Source organism: Megalobrama amblycephala, linkage group LG13 (genome assembly GCF_018812025.1).
Source record: "Megalobrama amblycephala isolate DHTTF-2021 linkage group LG13, ASM1881202v1, whole genome shotgun sequence".
Taxonomy (NCBI): Eukaryota; Metazoa; Chordata; class Actinopteri; order Cypriniformes; family Xenocyprididae; genus Megalobrama; species Megalobrama amblycephala.
The window spans coordinates 28182645-28201351 of record NC_063056.1 but is presented as its reverse complement, the minus strand read 5'-3'; the positions used below and the strand labels follow the sequence as shown (position 1 = coordinate 28201351).

At 36.6% G+C, this 18707-nt stretch overlaps 1 protein-coding gene and 1 long non-coding RNA gene across 2 annotated transcripts; one reads left to right on the top strand and one right to left on the bottom strand.

Annotated features, from left to right (window-relative positions):
• Positions 1-606: 606 nt before the first annotated feature.
• On the top strand, positions 607-14416 carry LOC125242869. Its single transcript, XR_007178929.1, has 3 exons — positions 607-1846; positions 11017-11103; positions 13029-14416. It is a non-coding gene; the product is annotated as an uncharacterized LOC125242869 (long non-coding RNA).
• scxb (scleraxis bHLH transcription factor b) lies at positions 3513-9194 on the bottom strand. The gene is made up of 2 exons (XM_048151886.1): positions 7781-9194; positions 3513-5057 (listed from the first exon to the last, which is right to left on the bottom strand). Exons 1-2 carry the CDS (start codon positions 8342-8344, stop codon positions 5019-5021), a joined length of 603 nt encoding a protein of 200 aa, XP_048007843.1. The 5' UTR covers positions 8345-9194; the 3' UTR covers positions 3513-5018.
• Positions 14417-18707: the final 4291 nt, after the last annotated feature.

Genomic DNA, 18707 nt, shown 5'->3' with positions numbered 1-18707 from the left:
AACAAAACGCAACTGACAAATGCTTTGCCTATAGCGCTGTCAGTCACGGAAAAGCCCCTTTACTGTTAAAAGGACAAGATAATACATCAGAAGTTTATACAGATTTTTTATTATGAACATAGGACTGACTTGAAGGAAAATGCTAAATCTGAATGCGGGTAATAAACTCGCTGAATTGATCTCTTTCTCACAATACTCTTTTACATAATACAGTAAGCTTCAATGAACAATATAAATTGAGAACAAACAATTTACATTGCTAAGAGTAGTTGCTAAGGGTGTTGAGTAGTGAAACACTGAACTGTTGGGTGAAGCGGTCATAGCTGCGTTTTATCGTGAATAGAACACAGCTATTGACCAATCAGAATCAAGGACAGGAACTATCCCTTTTATAATATGAAATATTAGCTATTTAAAGTAGCTGTTTTTTTATTTTATTGCATTTAATGTAAAATGTAATTTATTCCTGTTATGGCAATGCTGAATTTTTAGCAGCCATAACTCCAGTCTTCAGTGTCACAATATTCTTCAGAAATCATTCTAATATGCTGCTTTGATACTCAAGAAACATTTATTATCAATGCTGAAAACAGTTGTGCTGCTTCATATTTTTATGGAAACCATGATACAGTTTTTTTAGGATTAACATTTATTTGAAATGGAAATGTTTTGTTACAATGTACAAAGTCTTAATTATCACTTTTGATCAATTTAATGCAAATCTTCTGTATATGTTGGGAAAACAAAACATACCACACTTAAACATGGTTTGTATCTAATGCAGTGACATTCTGATAGTTTCTTCTGTACTTTAAAGTGTTTATAATCATCACTTTGTGGACCAGTGTATATTTTGTATATGTGTGTGTATTTCTCAAACATGGAAATGATTATTTTGGTATTACTTGACAGCTTATTTCAAAACAGAAAGGCAGACGAAAACTTGCCACATTAGTCATGCTCTACCTTTTTGCGTAACCCTGCATTAAGAGAGAGCAAATTAGCAGGCCCTTTTCAACAATTGCAGCTCAAAATTAGCCTCTCCAGCAGGAAACATTTAGCCGAAAACAGGTATAAGTGGACAGGATCGTGTTTTCTGACTGTAGAAATGTTGACACAGAGGGGAGCTGGCAGAAACTCAAGTCACAGAAAAGGAGTTTTCTCTCTCCCACAGGTGTGTGTGTGTGTAGATAGAGAGTGCTGGAGCACACCAGCCAGGCTCTTTGGACACCTGTCATTCCATCGTTGCTTTACTGCTTCCTGTCCTGTGGTATTCACAAGACTCCCTGCTGGATCTGTGAAAGCTTTACCAGAAGCCTGAGATATGGACAGATACATAAACATTCTGACAGAAAACAAAACAGATCTAATGCAAAAAAGACTGCAGAATGGAAGAAAAGAACATCTTTATGCACTTCATATCCATTTGAAATCCAATAGCTCAAACAAATACCGAACAGACAAAGTATTTTAATTGACACATATTGTGAAGTGTTACAGGATCCTTTGAATTCTTAATGGCTTTTTAGTTGGACCATATAAAACATGGTGAATCCAAACCCATTACCAAAGGAATGACATGATGATATTCAAACCCTGTCCCTCCACAGAATGCAGGTGCTGCTGGTTAGGATATTTAGGGCACGTATTATTCCACTTAGAGAATTTTCAAGGCTTTGTATTGTACTTAGTATGAAATCATTCAGATCAGTTTTAGGTCATACAGGTTTTTGCATTTTTGGTGGAGTTCATCGCAAGTGGAAAGTTTCTAATACTTTTCTGATGTCTTTAATTACAGGTCTGACTCTTTCTCTGGCATCAGTATCCAACGACATCCAGTGTGCAGGTTGGTGTTTATTACTTTTACAATACTTTCTAAGGGGACATTTTTATACAAAGCTGCTTGAATTTATTTTAATGTACAGTATATTGTCTGGGAATCAAATGTTTTCAATGTGCTATGCTAGTTACCATTTGAGCTAAAGAGGCATTTTACTCTTCTGTCTCATACTGTGACACTGTCCCAAAGAGTATCTCCCTTTTTCGTACCATTCAGCTTAACCTTAGTTTTTGGACCAAGTTATTAGATCAATTTCCATGCAAAAATGGTATTAGTGGACCAGTTCTGTTGCCATGGCAACTAGTCTCTACTGTGCCGTCTCCAGCCACAGGGGATGATGAAGCGCTGTTGATGTTGGATAACAGAAGCAGATGGAGAGGGAAGGAGTGAGTTAAATGATCTGAGAGCACTAGACCGGTTACAGTTCACAGACTCTATATTGAGCTGAACAGAGGGATCCACTGAGTGTGGGAGACTTTACTGAGACGAGGCCGAGAACAATGCTGACAGTCTTGGGATAGTCTCACTCACTACAGAAAATCACAGTTTTGACATCCATTTAGTTGTCAGTGTTTTCGATAATTTTGATAAAACTTATAAGAGGTTTTATACACTTTGTAGGATTAATTGTCATGTAAAGTTTACAGAATATACACTACAATTAAAGGTTTGAGGTCTGTAAGATTTTTTGGTCACACTTTAGATCAGGGTCCAATTCTCACTAATAACTAATTATTAATTACGACTTTCGCCTCAATAAACTCCTAATTACTGCTTAATAGTTAGTAAGGTAGTGGTTAAGTTTAGGTATTGGGTAGGATTAAGGGATGTAGAATATGGTCATGCAGAATAAGGCATTAATATCTGCTTTATAAGTTCTAATAAACAGCAAATATCCTAGTAATATGTAACTAGTTAATAGTGAGAATTGTACGCTAAACTAAAGTGTAACCAATTTTTAAAAATGTTTTTGAAAGAAGTCTCTTATACTCACCAAGGCTGCATTTATTTTAGGGTTGCAACGATTAATCGCGATTAATCGTTTGCAAAATAAAAGTCTGTGTTTACGTAATATATATGTGTGTGTTCTGTGTATAATAATTATGTATATATAAATACACACACATTCATGTATATATTTAAGAAAAATTTTAGATTTATATATAAAATATTTATGTTTATATGAAATATAAAATATATATAAATGTATATATTTATAATACATGCATATATTTCTAAACTTTATACCTGTATGTGTGTGTATTTATATATACATAATTATTATACACAGAACACACACATATATATTACGTAAACACAGACTTTTATTTTGCAAACGATTAATCGCGATTAATCGTTGCAGCCCTAATTTATTTTGATCAAAAATACAGTAAAAACAGTAGCACTGTGAAATATTATTACAATTTTAAATAGCTGTTTTCTATTTTAATGTATTTTAAAGTGTCATTTATTCATGTGATGACAAAGCTGAATTTTCAGCATCTTTAATCAACATTTCTCATTATTATCAATATTTTCCTTTTCAGGATTCTTTGATGATCAAAAGTTAAAAAGAACAGCATTTATTTCAAATAGAAATATTTGGTAGCATTATAAATGTCTTTACTGTTACTTTTGATCAATTTAATGTATACAAGTATTATTTTAAAATAATGTAAAAATCTTTTGAATGGTATTGCGCTTGGAGGAGTCTCACTGACACAATTTACTCCATGTATTGTGACAGCTTTGCCCATAAAATAGTTATTACAATTATCTCACTTCATATACTGTAAGTCTGCAAAGCTGCAGTTGTTGGCTTTGGAAGTTTTGCTTGTACTGATCAGTCTGATATAAATTGCTCAGAGGACTGTTGTGGGGTGATACTCAGTCACTATTGGATTTAATGCTTCATTTGTTAATCAATTTCGGCAACTTAAGTGCTGTTCATATTAACGGGTGCATTAGTTTTACAGCATTGCCTATTTATTCAAATGTTTTTCACAGCTAATATAGTTAAAACAGTAATTTAACAGTAAATGGTCAATAAATTGAATTGACCATTTACTAATGAAAACCTAATAGGTAAAGGCCTGAGTTTATAGGTTTAATTTCACATGTTCAATATCAGGTGTGGGCCTTTGAAAAAATCAATCACTGGTTGCTTCAGTTTCTTGTTTAATAAATACTAATAAATACAGCAGCTCAAGTAGCCTGAAGGTTAAATGCTTAGGGTTGTTGATTAGAAATTCAGTGCAATTAATTGTGATCTATTTGTCTTTGAAAGACAATTGTAGGGCAAGGGCAAGGTAATGCTGATGACCCAGGACAGGCATTTGCATTAGACCTTTGGTAAGGGAGGTTCCTAATATGCAAGTCCCAGACTTGCCTGTGTGTGTAAGTGTGTATGTGAATGTGTGTGAGAACTTGTGGTCAGAGGTAAAGTCAAGGACACTGTCTGCCAGCAGCAATCTACCTGCAGATCTCATATAGACTATTACAGAACCAGACTTATTATGGTCTCCCTTCCCTGTTCATCTTTCAGTCTTTCTGTCTGTTACTCCTTTAGGCCTCTCACAGTCTGTTTGATTTCACAATATTTTGCAGTACTGCCATATACAATGTTTTTAATGTTTAATTGGCATAAATAAATAATAATAACAACAATTATGTTACAGGTTTTCAGAATTCCTTAATGTTGATGTTTGCCTTGTTTTTTTGACGTCAGCATATGTAGATAAAATTCAGTGTAGTGCATATAAAATATATACACTGTAGTCTGTAGACAAATCTAGAAAGAAATTTGGTTAGCTGAAATTTAGCTGTTGTAACTAGTTCCTCTTTTCTTTTGTGTCTTTTTCTTTTGCTGTTTTTAAATTACAATCCTCATAGAGTTAGTCAAAAGTCTTTTGTTCCTTTCACGTTTGTATAAAAGTATATAATCTCTGTATAAAACAAAAATAAAGAGGTTATGATTAAATTCACATAGTTCTTGGCTTCTAAATATGGCAATGCAGAAAGGCAGTGTAGCTGTCCGTTATAATGCCGTCCACCAGTAAGTTAAGCATTAATTAAACATTATTTACAGGAAATTTACACTAAATGTGCAGTTTGCTCAGGCACGCTTCTTCAGATAGATGTAATGGGAACGCTCTTTTACTCTCTCTTCTCCTCATCATTAACTCCTTAACGCAGTTTTTCTTTCTCTGTCTTTGGTCTGAAAGAAAAGAAAACAAAGTGATGAAAGAATGACTATCTTGTAGGTTAAAGGGTCTTTATACATCTTGTTCATCCATTCATTTTACAGACACATACAAACAATTATCTCATTAGATTTTTAAACACATTAGGACACTGATGAGCAGTTGAACTCTGACCGTCATTACCAACAGGTCTGAACCGTAATCAGGACCATCTCGAAGATAGATCTCATTTAGGGAATCTGATCGCTTACCTAACGTCATCTTTAGGCACGGGTCACAGATCCACCTGGTACATATTAATCAGTAGGCACTGCTGGGTGTGTGTGGTGAGGTGCCATTGCATTGGCACTTGTTTGTGGCATCTTTGTTTGGTGCTTGGTGCCTTCTTTATGTGAATAAGTAGCAAGAAATCTGCTCACTCAGTAGTCCATATTTTTTTGAATGGCAGAAAAATAGAAATAGTATAGTGTTTAAAAGAATAGAAATAATCAAATAATGTCAATATAAATAATTATTTATTTTATTATTTATTTTCTCCTGGGGAAAATTACATTGTTATTACATTGTAATTAGGTCTGTCATAATGTGTGTGTGTGTATTATATATATATATATATATATATATATATATATATATATATATATATATATACACTTATATTACATTATTATTACATATATACATTGTTATTACATTGTAATTTGGTCTGTCATAGTATGTGTGTGTGTGTATATATATATATATATATATATATATATATATACACACACACATTGTTATATTACATTATTATTACATATATACATTGTTATTACATTGTAATTATGTAATTATTGTCATAATGTAAATATATAAACAATGAGCTTTAAAAACAAAAAAAAGTGAAAGTTTTCTCAGCCTGTGTGGATTACATCCTTTGAATCATTTTAATAATATTAATGATAATGATAATTATACAACTGTTAGTTTCAGTTCTTTAATGTTTTTTGAACGAGCAGCGTTCCAAGTCACTTTTTGTTTTTTTAATGATGTAAAAAAATTTTTAGAAGAAAATACTTTTTTAGACTTTCTATTTCAAAATTTATTGTTTGATGTGTTGCTTGCCATTTCTTTGTAATTATTTGTGAAATTTAGCAATTTCTGAGTGAAAATTGTTTCAAAGTATTTTTTTCACTGCAGTAAGTTAATTTTCTGTTTTGGTGTTTATGACGGGGTACTTGAGCCATACCTGTGGGACAGTAGGTGTATATATATGAAAAAATTAATCTTGAATGAAATGAATCTTAAATTGAACTCATAACAGAAAAATAAGTGCTTTCAGCTGATAAAACAAAGTCTTTTAAATGTTTGCCATTAAACACTGACAAATTGTAAGTTTGAGTTCATCAGCTCTCATTAATTGGTTGCAGACGATGAAATTTTTATTAATAAATAAATAATATTCTATGGCCCATCACATACGACCATATTATTTCAGTAACAGCATATGAAATACTAGTTGAAAGGATGAATCTAGAGTGTTTTCATTAAACTGTAGTGTTTAAAGAGTCTGTTCAGGATTAGTCCTCGTAATGATAATGAGGGTGTTGAAGGCTTTGGTGGAACTCAGGACATACATGAACTGTGCAGGAAGACGTTCAGGTTGTCAGGGGAATAGACCAGATGTTTCTAGTGCACTGCACAAACACAGCAGACGCATAGCAGCCTGTGAAGTGTGTTCATGTCATTTTTGTGTACCTCTCTGTGAATGTTTTGTCTAGAGCCAAATGAATCATTTGTTTTCATCACAGTGGGTCATGTAAACACTTTCGTTTAGAATGCGGTAAATGTTAATTAATGTGGTTGAAGTCAGACCAAGCATATTAAAGGTTTTGCCAAGTTTTAGTGCCAAAATGATCTGTATTTATGATCTGATGACATCAAGAAATTATGCTAATGTAAGCTCAAAAACTATGCATAAATATCTGCTTATCTGTCAATTGCACACTCAGAACATTTCATTGTATCAGTCACTATAAAATTATGATAAACAGCACTTTAAAGAGATAGTTCACCCATAAATGAACATTCTTTCATCATTTACTCTCCCTCATTTCGTTCCAAACTTGACTGACTTTTCCATGACATTCGTCCTTTTGTAGAACACAAAAGATGATGTTTTGAAAAAAAAATTTTGTCCATGCAAAAAAAAGTCAATTGGGTCCAATGTTGTTTCGGACAACACTTTTATTGTTTGCATACAAAACAGATGAAATATTCTTCAAAATATCTGTTTCACGGAAGAAAGTCATACAAGTTTACATGAGAAAGTAAATTATTTACATTTTTGGGTGAACTATCTCTTTAAATCTCAGATAATGTTCTGAATGGCATGAATGAATAAAATACACTAACCTCTTACCCCGAACCCGCCACAAAATAATAACAACTTATTATTAAACACCAAATTTCCAGGTTTTGACTGTTCTATAAATGTTAAGATGAGATCTGACCTCTAACTAACTGCTCATACATTTTGAATGGTTATTCTGGTGCAACTTCACAAAATCAACAATGTGCTTGGATAAGAACAAAGGTGTTTTTAAAGCAGTATCAGCAACACTTGTAGAGTGGAGAAATTAAATGATCAGAAAGTGGAACTGAAAAAAATTATACTTTTAAAACGATACAAGGCTAAAAGACTGCAAATAGAGGAAACTCATACATTTTGACAGCTATGTTCCATCAAGCTACTCACCAGCCGTCTCTGGTTACTGAGGCAGAAGGTGCAGATCTGTCTGGGCTGTGAGTTTTCTGAGTCCGGGCTGGGTGTGGAGCTCTTCGGGAGATTGTGGTGGTGATGATACAAGGCTCCAGAGCTCCTGAGACAGGGCTGGCCATCTCCACACTCCTCTCCAACCAACAAGACGTTCCCCAGGTGCGAGATGTAGCTGGAGGCCAACCGCAACGTCTCAATCTTGGACAGCTTCCTGTCGGCTGGTTCGGTGGGTATCAGCGTCCTCAGAGCGGTGAACGCCGTGTTCACACTGTTCGTGCGATCCCGCTCTCGGGCATTTGCGGCGTTCCGTTGCCGTACCTCAACGATCTGTGGACGGATCTCAGTAGGAACTGCCACCGGTCGGCAACTATACCTCTTTTTGCGAGCACCCAACTTAAAGGCACCGTAGTTGTGGCTGCCCATACGGAAGGACTTGTCTTCGGAACCGGAACCCTCGCTGCCGTTGTCGTCATCCTCGGAATGCATTCCGATCTCAGAGCACAAGAAATGACCTGGGGTTGGTCGCACCATTGCAAAAGACATGCTCAGCACCTTACAGGACCCCTGGACCTTGGTTTTCAACCTCGCACCAGAGCGCAGAGTATTCCTAGTCTACACAAACAAAAGAATGAACTCAGTCCTTACTTCTAATCGTACTCAACTGGCCCCAGGACACACTATGGTGTCGTTTGAATCCAAGCTCTTGTAACCAGTTTTGCTTGAAGGATCCAACCAATCCAGCGATGCCTGACTGAGTCACTTCTGACTCACTCATTCATAAGAAATGCTCTTCTCTCCACTGTCATCAGTTATTTCGGCTAAGAGCATGGCAAGCCGCCTCCCAGACTCTGTATGTTCGCGCATATGTCTGTGTGTGTGTGTGAATGGGTTTGTGAGCTCCAGATCCTTCAGTTCCACGTGTGATTTCAGCTGAGCGTTTCCTTATGCCTTGGATTTATAGTGAGGGGGTGTGGCTGGGGTTCGCTCTCCCTTCAACCACCATAGATGTGAAATCCAGTGAGCAAGTGGGAGGAATGAGAGAAAACAAGGACCTTTCTCGCTCTCTCTTTCTCCCTCTGTCTCTTTCACTCCACATTAGTATTTTTTTTAAAAACGTGACCCTGAAGTGCTTCCACAGAAGATTAGTCAGTGTGATAGATTGGTTCGTTTCTTTCAGTGTATTACATTTTTTTATTCCTTTCACACTGAATTTTCAATTCAGTCCATTAACTCTCCATTTTTTGTCTACGCTCTCTCACTGTTTGTCAAAAACGGGAACCGTCAGAGCCAGATGCTCATGAATCAATACAATCTGGACCTAAATACAGCGTTCAGGCTGTGGACGTTAGCCCAGATCGTTTTGCCTTTGGCACCACAGTCACAGGAGGCCTGACAAATGATTGCACAGTTGCTGAGGGGTAATATCACAGGATATTATGCAACATTCTTAATAATAGTAATAATCTTCATCATTCATAATATTGGTTCTTGCGCATGGAGATTGTCCACTAGCAGCTCTAGTGCTGATTAAACAGGAAGTGCCCTGGGCTAGGGAGAGTTTTCACTGTAAGCACATAATGACGCTCATAATGGTTGAGTGGAGGCGATAGGTGGATTGATTGTTTGAAAAGCTGGATGACAGTTAGGGGTACACTGACATTTTCATTTGCCATTCTTGTCAAACGTTGCCAAAAATGTTATGTTATTGATCTAAACATTTTTCAACCATTATAGGATCCTAATGCACTTACATTTGGGGTTCTGGTCATTCCTGTTGTACATTTTGACCTTTACGCTTGCGTTATTCTTAATTAATATGATGGAATTTAACATGCTGGAAATAAAGTACTAAAGTTAGCAATTGCTCAGTAAGGGATTGAACATTAACTTAAATGAGTTTCAACTGAAAGTTAAATTTTTTTTTTTTTTTTAAAGAATCTTTTGAAACTGACTTCTGTAATTATATCAAACCAGATGACCTCAAAATATAAGATGATTCATAAAATCCATAGGCTTCATGGCAGTATGAACTGATGACAATATCTATGGACTTTTAAGGCAATCAGCTAACGTAGCAAGTTCTTTTTTATTATTGCCATTTTATTTGATTTAAATATCTAAATGTTAATGAGGAATGTGATTTGTGTGATATTAAGGACTTTTATAAAAACAAAACCTATAAAATAACTAATTTGAACAATATTCTGAAGAAAACACATTTTATTTTAAACATTTTGGTTAGAAAAAAGAAAATCTTGAATATTTCTTAATACACAATTTTATTAAGAAAAGATTTTCTTCCCCCCATTTTCATTAAATTACAATTAAAAATGCATCACTATTTTCAATTAATTGGTATATTGTGATAATAGAAAGAAAGCTATATGATTTGTTTCAAGTTTAGGATGTCATCCAGTTTATTAAGATATGAGTGAGGATATTTGCAGAAAAGTTCTGCATAACAAGAATGACTCATTTAGATAAAATACTAACAGACTTAAGTATGAAAACTTACAAACTTGCAAAAGCCCATTGCATTAATGCTGTGTATGCTGAAACTAGATGTCAATAAATCAGAACAGATCGGTAGTTTGTTTTTCCCTACATCTGATTATCATTACTTTCTCTGGAACATCTGTGGTAAAACGTCATCTTAGCATTAAGTGCCCTTATTCTTGTGCCCTGTGTAGTTGAACTCTTCTGGCATGGGTTGGGAAACTGTCAAAATCCATCGCTAATCCTTTGCTCAGAACTGCAGACGGTCGTTATGGATGTCTGCCGGACGTACGTCCAGTCAACTATCGGGGGACTCTGCTGTCTAGCCATAGTTGGGGACAGGCCAGCAGGCAGCAACCACGCCTGACAGGACAGGGCCTCCGCAGCTGGCTCATTTAGTGTAAGAGGAGATGGATTTAGGGGTGGAGGGAGAGAGACCACAAAAGGAGAGACCCTATCAGCGGTCTCATTTTAACATGCATATCACTTTACGTGTCACGCCAGAGGTCTAATTAGTAATGAATTGTGATCTCATCATTTAGATGTATAGACTGGGGTGGTTTCTCTGAAATGGGGCAATGCTATTTAGAGTAGGTCACATAAGCTCAACCCCCAGTAGAAATGGTAGAAATAATTTGGCATCTAACTCATCTCTCCACTGCTGACTGGTAATTGCCTTTCTGTGGCCTTGCCTCTGACTTCCAACCCCTCTATTTCAGGAGCAGAAATGAAGTCAGTCTTCACTGAAATTCCATGCCGTAATCGTCCCGTTCCTCGGAAGCCAAAGAATTCAGACGGCAAAGCAGGTCAGTGGGGTTTTGAAATGGAAAAAGTGAACCGTTTAGAAACTTCTGGAATTCTGTGCCCATCAGAGCTTTTTTGACAGATCTTACCCTATAGAACCTGAATCATCATAATATAATAATATAATATAATATAATGAAGAAAAAAATAATATTGTGTATTATAATTTGAAAGGAAAAAATGTTGTATTATGTACTTTATAACTGCTCAGGAACAATATTGTGAAAAGCACTATACAAATTAAATTTGAGTCGGATTAAACAAGTTTTCCTTTTTTATACTTCTAACATTACTGTAATAGTGAGTAAAAAAAAAAAAAAATAGATTAGTTAATACAAAGTCAATATTTTCCAGATTATATTTTAATACTTTGATTTGGCTTCAGTATAGTATTAATATAAAAGCCAATTATTTAATTTGGCAAACAACATGTTTTTATATTATCAGGCTTTTTTCTCACACAGTACAAATTGGTCTTTATGCATGACAATGTATAGCTTCCTTTACAGTATATATTAGGAAGGGGGTCTTTTTCAAAGGAGTCATCATATTTGGGGGTCTGTGGGGAAATATGGGTCCTGCCATTATCATGTGTGACAGGTTTCCCTAAAACCCCATTAGTGAACAGGCATTTTCCTCACACACTGGAGTGTGTCACTCAGAATAAGTCATTACAAGTGAACCATGAGACATGTTGCTTTACTCACACTGTGTAACCCAAAGAAGGCGTGTAGTTGGTGGTGTGGCAGGGACTGGAGGGGGGTAAGTCAAGGCGTTATCTTTGAAGTTTGCCTTGTAAAGCAGGCAGCTGGTGAGGGCAATCCCACTGCGGCTCTTCGGCCTAGGCTTGTAAAATCCACCACCGCCCCTTCTAACTGGAGCCCTGGGACTAACCTGTGGCCCCGCTAACAATGGCTCACTGCTAATTTAGTGACTCTTTTAAATTCAAAGCATTCTCCTCTTTGTTCACTCTTCATTGTGGGAACACTTCATATATCTGCTCCAGGTGCCACCACCAGAACAAAATCTTAAAACATCTGCTCATCATCTTGGATATATTCCACTTCACTAATTTGCAGCTTCACACTTTCTTATTTTTTGTCATTTTTTTAAAGATTTTTCAGCAAATTTGTTTGAAAAATATAATTATTTTCTGTTACATTTTTTTTTAATTACGTGCTTTACCAATAAATGAAAAGCAGTGAGTCAGGATTAAATTATTATATAACTTTTGTAGGAAATAATTTATATTGTAAGACAATGACATGGTTATTTCGAGAGAAACAGAATGTTTTTATAGAAGCAAACTCTCACCTAAACCATGTATTTTTTGCACATTTACAGAATATAGCTTGCTTCGGTGTTGCAAAATAAGGTGAATAATCAACAGTCTCCTAATATTTTTAAGTGGTTTCAAAATTTTCTTAAAGTAAAAATCAATAATGAATAAAAATGTCAGATTTTTCAGACTTAAGTAGAGAAAAATCACACATTTACAGACACAAGTACTTCTCAAGGGGGTGGCTAGCTTGGCAGGAAATTTGCAATTTGCAGCTATTATTTTTTATTAATGGTGATTACCCAGCGACATTGCCGATTCCTTTTGACCAAGGCAGAATGTCAGAGTGCAGAAGGTCACATATGTTTTCATTACAACATTCACCAGCATGGTCCATGAAATATGCTCATTACAGTACACATTACGTTTGAAATATGTTCATTACATAACGGTGCGCAACAGTGATTCATAGAAATCTCTGAGGAATACAGTACGTGAGTAACAGTGAGTGTGCAACCTTGACTGTCTGTCCTCAGCATTTGTCTTTAATTTAAATTCTATTGCAATTAGATGCAAAATATAATGTAGCTGAAATATGCAGTCACAATTGTGTGAAAAAGTGAATGACCTTGCTTTTTACAACTACAGTTGCTCAGCTCAGTAGCAGCCAGAAACGCACAGACATCCCAAACATATCTGAACGGAAATGGACCTTAAATGGAAACTGGAGGTTTTCCTTTTGCCGTTCATTCCATCATGGACCGTTTCCAACACCGTTTCATCTCCATCAACATTGCACGCCCCACTTTGCTGTTTGTGGTCATTTGTAATGTAAGCAGTAGCTAACTGGCTGCTTATATCATCTTTTGCAGTGAGACCAATGAGCTAATTTTTTGGCTGAACAGTTTTGTTAATGTAGATTAGGGCCCAAAACAAGTCATCCATTTTGGGTGTGGGTGAGTACATGCAGATGGATTTTTAGAACAAATATTTGCTGGAAACTCTCAGGGCTCCATTATGTATGGCGTAAAAAACAAGAATTGAGTATAATGTACAATTGTGTCTGCTTTATCCTCAAGCGTTGGCTTGGTTGTTTCTTTTCTTTATAGAGTTTGGCAAAATTGTTCGACTGTAGTGGCCAGATCAGAAATAATATGAAAACCCTTAATGCAGGCCATAAAGTGTTCAAATGATTTACAAAATGGCCTCAGTAAATTTGGCATTGAAGCTTATAGTAAATTGTCAATAAAATGTATGAACTTTCAAATTTACTTTTTGAAGCCTAACAGGAAGTTTTTGCTGTTCATTTGTGATGGTGCTTTAGTATGTTTGATCATGCGGCCTATTCATAATTTAAACCGATTCTTGTGTGTGTGTTCACACAGTTTGAAGGATCTTTAGGACATATGCTTGTCATTATCCATTGAGGAAAAGCTCTGAGTGAGTGTAAAGGAAATCCACAAGGCATATATCAGTCATATACTGGCGGAACATTTGCTCTCACACATCCTTTTTTAAAATGTACGTCCTCGATATGCATCCAAAAACAAATAATTGCGGTCACTCCGCCATCTGAAATGAATTGCCAAATTGCCCTCTTAATGTTGCCTCATTTCAGATGAGTTTGTGTTGCTGAGTTATGCCTGAAACCAGCCCGAGACAGAGAGGGGACATCAGCACTTCATCAGCACCACAAGAAAACTTTCTTTAAAAGAGTTTCATCATTACTGGATATGTTATAATGGGATGGTTAATTGATGGGAGTTATGGACTTTATACTGGTAATTTGTAATGATAAAGCTGACAGATACAATTTTAAGGTGTTTGATGAACAGTTTGGGCAGAGACATGATGATATGAATGGGAGAAATCATAACACTCAGTATGGCGCCTGTAGGTTGTAGTTACAAGATCTCATTTTTTATAGAGGCATCGCCCATTTGTTTAAACTTGAATGTGCATGTGAATTGGTGGAACAGCCAGAAAAATACATATGTGTGGCATAATTTGATAACATTTATGGTTGGTTTCATTGATTTGTTCATTCCCCATTTAGGTAAATGGGAGCTTAAACAGGACTTTGTTGTGGATTTCTGAGGTGTCTTTTAAAGAGGTGATTGGCAGGGAGCATGAAAAAGGTATTTATCACATCCTTACTTATCACACTTTATTTGGATACCTTATTCCAACAATATTAATAATTCTAATTGCGTATCATTTAGATTATCCTTGATCATTTTCAAGTTTTCATTTCATCACTTCCTCTACTGAGATGTAACTCACTTAATCAGATGTGCAGTTTTTCCTCAAGATGGGTTGGCATAGTGCCATGTTGATTTAACCTTTGCCCTGAAACCATCTTCCAAGAGCATCATGAATAAGTTCAGCTGAAATGTCCTCACGGCAGCCTGCAGAGATTACAAATCACACAAATGTGTTTGTAATGGCTGTAAAATAGAAAATAAATGCAAGGAAAGTGCAGTTTACAGCTCAAATCCTCTGTACGCTTGATGAAATACAATAAATTACGTCTAAAAAACCCTGCTTCTCTCTGCGCTGGAACTTGAAAAATATTTTTATTCTTTTTTTCTTTTTCTTTTTTTTTTTTTTAGAAGTGAGGTTTTATTTTATATTTAAGCACTGCCTGACTATCTTTAAATGGAGATGGGGAGTTTTAGGACTCAACTAAGAATGTTTAAAGGCTTTTAATTCTTTTGGGGTATTTTCTACAACACCCACTCAGGCACTGATTAGTCCTTTTCCAAACCTTTCAATGCTGCCCTCAGGAGTGATTTCTGTGCTTGGTATATGCTTCATGGGGTAAGATGTTTTACTTACAGCAACAGTGCATTTTTATGAGCCTGCCATGCACCATAATGAAAGTGTTTTTTCTGCTTTCTCCCAGAACAGCGGCCATACTGATGTACTGTATCAGTTGGACCAAAGGGAAAAACAAGTTATCTGCTTTTGGAGAAACACTGGAATGTGAGAAGTCTGCTTCATCATTTCATCTGGCTGGTTTGCGGTGTTCATTTCTACACAGTTCCCTTTACGCTGCGTCTTGGTATTGGCTATGGGGAACGGCATCAGCGTGACCGGTGTCTGAAGCATGTGTAAACAAATAGCAGTAATCATTGGCAGACAGCACTCTGTCACACACGGAGTATAAAAGTGCACCAAAGTTACACGTCATCAGCTTTTTTGTCTTCAAGAGCTACTTGTTTGAATGCATGTGTAAGTTAAGAGTCTATTGGAGCTTGTTCAACTCTCGAGGGAGCTGGATGAGCTCATTACATTGCATTCACGATAAGCTCTGTTCTTGCTTGATTTTCTCCTAAGGGATAAGAATCTAGTGTTTACACTCTAGTGTTTACACAAAGCATTTGACTCTCAAGGGAGCTGGAGGCACTGTATTCGCAGTAGGAGGCTCTGTTATTGCTTCATTCTTTCTAGGGATATGAATCTAGTTTTTGTACAGAGCACGTTCAGCTCTTGAGGAAGCTGAATGCATTCATTGTGATGCGTTCACTGTGGAAAGCTCCACCCATGCTTGACTCTCTCTTGAGGGATTATAGGCGAAAGTCTGCATTGATCGCTGGGATTGTAGGTGTTGCATAGTGAGGAGTCTGACAGGAGTTTTCCCCCTTTTTGGACATATCCTGCTACCTCTGTTGCTTTCATGTCAGCTTGCGAGCTATCTCTCCCCTTGTGCTGCATCCTCTTTGAAGGCTCCTGCCTTGCCAAAGATCCATGCATGTTCAGCTCTCGAGTGCTATAGCGGGTCTTAGATAGAGTGCCTTCACTCCAGGCAGGGTATGATCTGCTCTTTCCCAGGTCATCTGGGTCTTTACGTAGGGTCTAAGCTCCCCTGTGGCTTCCTTGGGCTTACCTCCCTTCCAAAACTGTTGTTGGGTCTTGAAGAAAGGACGTATGCTCCCCTTGGGTGATGATGGTCTCTCCAGATGATCAGTGTTACAACTGATGAGTGGAAGTGGATTGCCAATGGTGTCCCTTGTTGTCATTGTAGCATTCTATAGTAAGCCATTAACTGTAGTGAGTCCTGGAGAAGTGCCTTTACTCAAGTCAGGGTACGAGCTGTTCTTCCCTAATTACTCTAGGGTCATTAAAATGGAGTAGAAGCTCCCCTGCGGTGTGGTAGTACCAAAGGTTATAGTTGTAAATGCTCCCTTTGGTAGGCCGCTACCTAAGAACCTTGTCAAAATTCTGGTATGATATGCCTGATGTAGCTGAGGCTATGTTGAATATTTTCCCCTTGGAGCTCTGGTGTAACAGCCGGGACATCCCTTGCTGTAGAGCATAGAAGCTTGGGGATCTTTCGGGGAGTGTTGGCTTAGCGAGTAGCGCCACCATATGAGTCACATGGGATGCGGCCATGGTGTTGATTCAGTCTGAGTAATTTGTAGAGTTAATTTATGCCATACCCACTATGTTTGTACAAATTCATAGGCTAGTGAGGCAGGTATTCCCTCAGTATGGCATAGTAGGTATTGGTTCCCTATAGCGTCAATGCCATTTCTATACCTTAGGCTGGCATATGCAACCTGAGACGTTTTTTGTTTTAGTCATACTTTTTATACAAAAATCACAAGCTCCTGAAATAAAATTATAAAGAGTGCCCTATAGAGTGCTGCAGGGCTGACGTATTTTTGTTGGCCAGAAACAAGTTAGCATTTTAGCACTTCCGGTTCCATTGTCCTAAAATTTTAGGTTTCCTAAAAGTTTGTTAAACACTTTTTTTGTCAATGATAAGATTAACACTGCTGGTTTGTCTGTGCATGACAACTGAAACACTTGACTTGAGCCATTGAAATTTCCCCATTATCTACAATAGGTAGGTGAGCAGAGAGATTGTAAGTTTGGAATATATTTCCAGCCGTCAAGTTCACTCTGAAGTCATGAGCTAAGCGGCCTCAGAGCCTTTCAAGGCTCCAGTTCTGTGACTGCGGATATGTTTAGTTTCATTCAGCATGCCAAAGTTAGAACTGACAGAGGATGGAGGGTCTTCCAGTCGGTGAAATGTGCTTCTGCCACTTTTGTCTACTGTGCTCATAAAGTTCAAACATATATGCGTGGACAGAGGCTCCTTGTGAAAAACAAGATGGCCATGCTGAGCTTTGCCAAGAGAAACATAAGTAGACAGAAAAGCGTGCGCAAGCCTGAGGAACATTCTTCTCTTCATGGCAGATCCATCATTTTTTGAGTTCCACATGGTTTGTGTCTGAAACGTTATGTGGTGTATTATAATGTGTTGGGTTTGTGGAGTTTGTTTAACCCCTCTTCTCCCTCTCTGAACCTGATATGCTCCTTTTTTTGCTGATTGACTTGTCTGATATGATCCATTTCATACCTTTTAATGCGAATTGGTGTTGTAATAGCATCTTTAGCAACCAGTGCCACACAAAATACATTATTAAAATAGTTAGAGTACTTTTACATACGTCAAATATCTTGAATAACTGTAGGTTCAAATGTCATATCCAGAATTACAACAGAGTATATTATTATCTGTAAAAATGGATGTCTGATTATTTTTGTGCTTTTTATTCACATATATTCAGAGATTTTTAAGATACAGAATGTTCTGTTTGAGCCCACATACACATATGTGTGGTTTTTATGTCAGCAAAGTTTAATATCACTCAAAATGTATTATGCTGAATAATTTAGATTCATGGAAATGCAAACTCTCAGCCAAGACAGTTTTCCATGTTATTTTTCACTCAAGCATGGTGTAGATAGTAACATCTGAATTGGCTTTACACAATTGAAAAGCCCAGTGTAACACCTTCTGCGCGAGAAAAGCGCATGTTTAATCAGTGTTTCGTGATTTAGAAGTGATATTTAACAGTGATGGGATGCATATATGCATATTCTATCTTTTTTATAAAGTGTGCTCATGAAGTGGAGGATCACAAGGGTTACATTTTCCCAGATACAAAAAATAAAATGTTGCTTTTATGATTGAAACCTTTCTAGATGAGATATGGCTTGAATCAACGTTTTTCCTCTGTTTTCTTTCTTTCAGATGAGTGATTTTTTTTCCCCCGGATAAACTCAGGCGAGCTCTCAACTACTGCCAATGTGCAAGGATTATGGGCCACTTTTAAGGTGTGTTTTATTATTAAATAAATTATTTTGGACTTTATATGATATTTAGCTGATTAATATCCCTCACTATATCTTTGAAAGGAAGTCGAAATATTTTTTTATTTTATATAAATAAAATAATTCCCTTATGTGCTAGAGTAATGGTGGACGAGACACCTGTGATTTCTCACATGAATTTCACTTGGAGAAATATAAGGA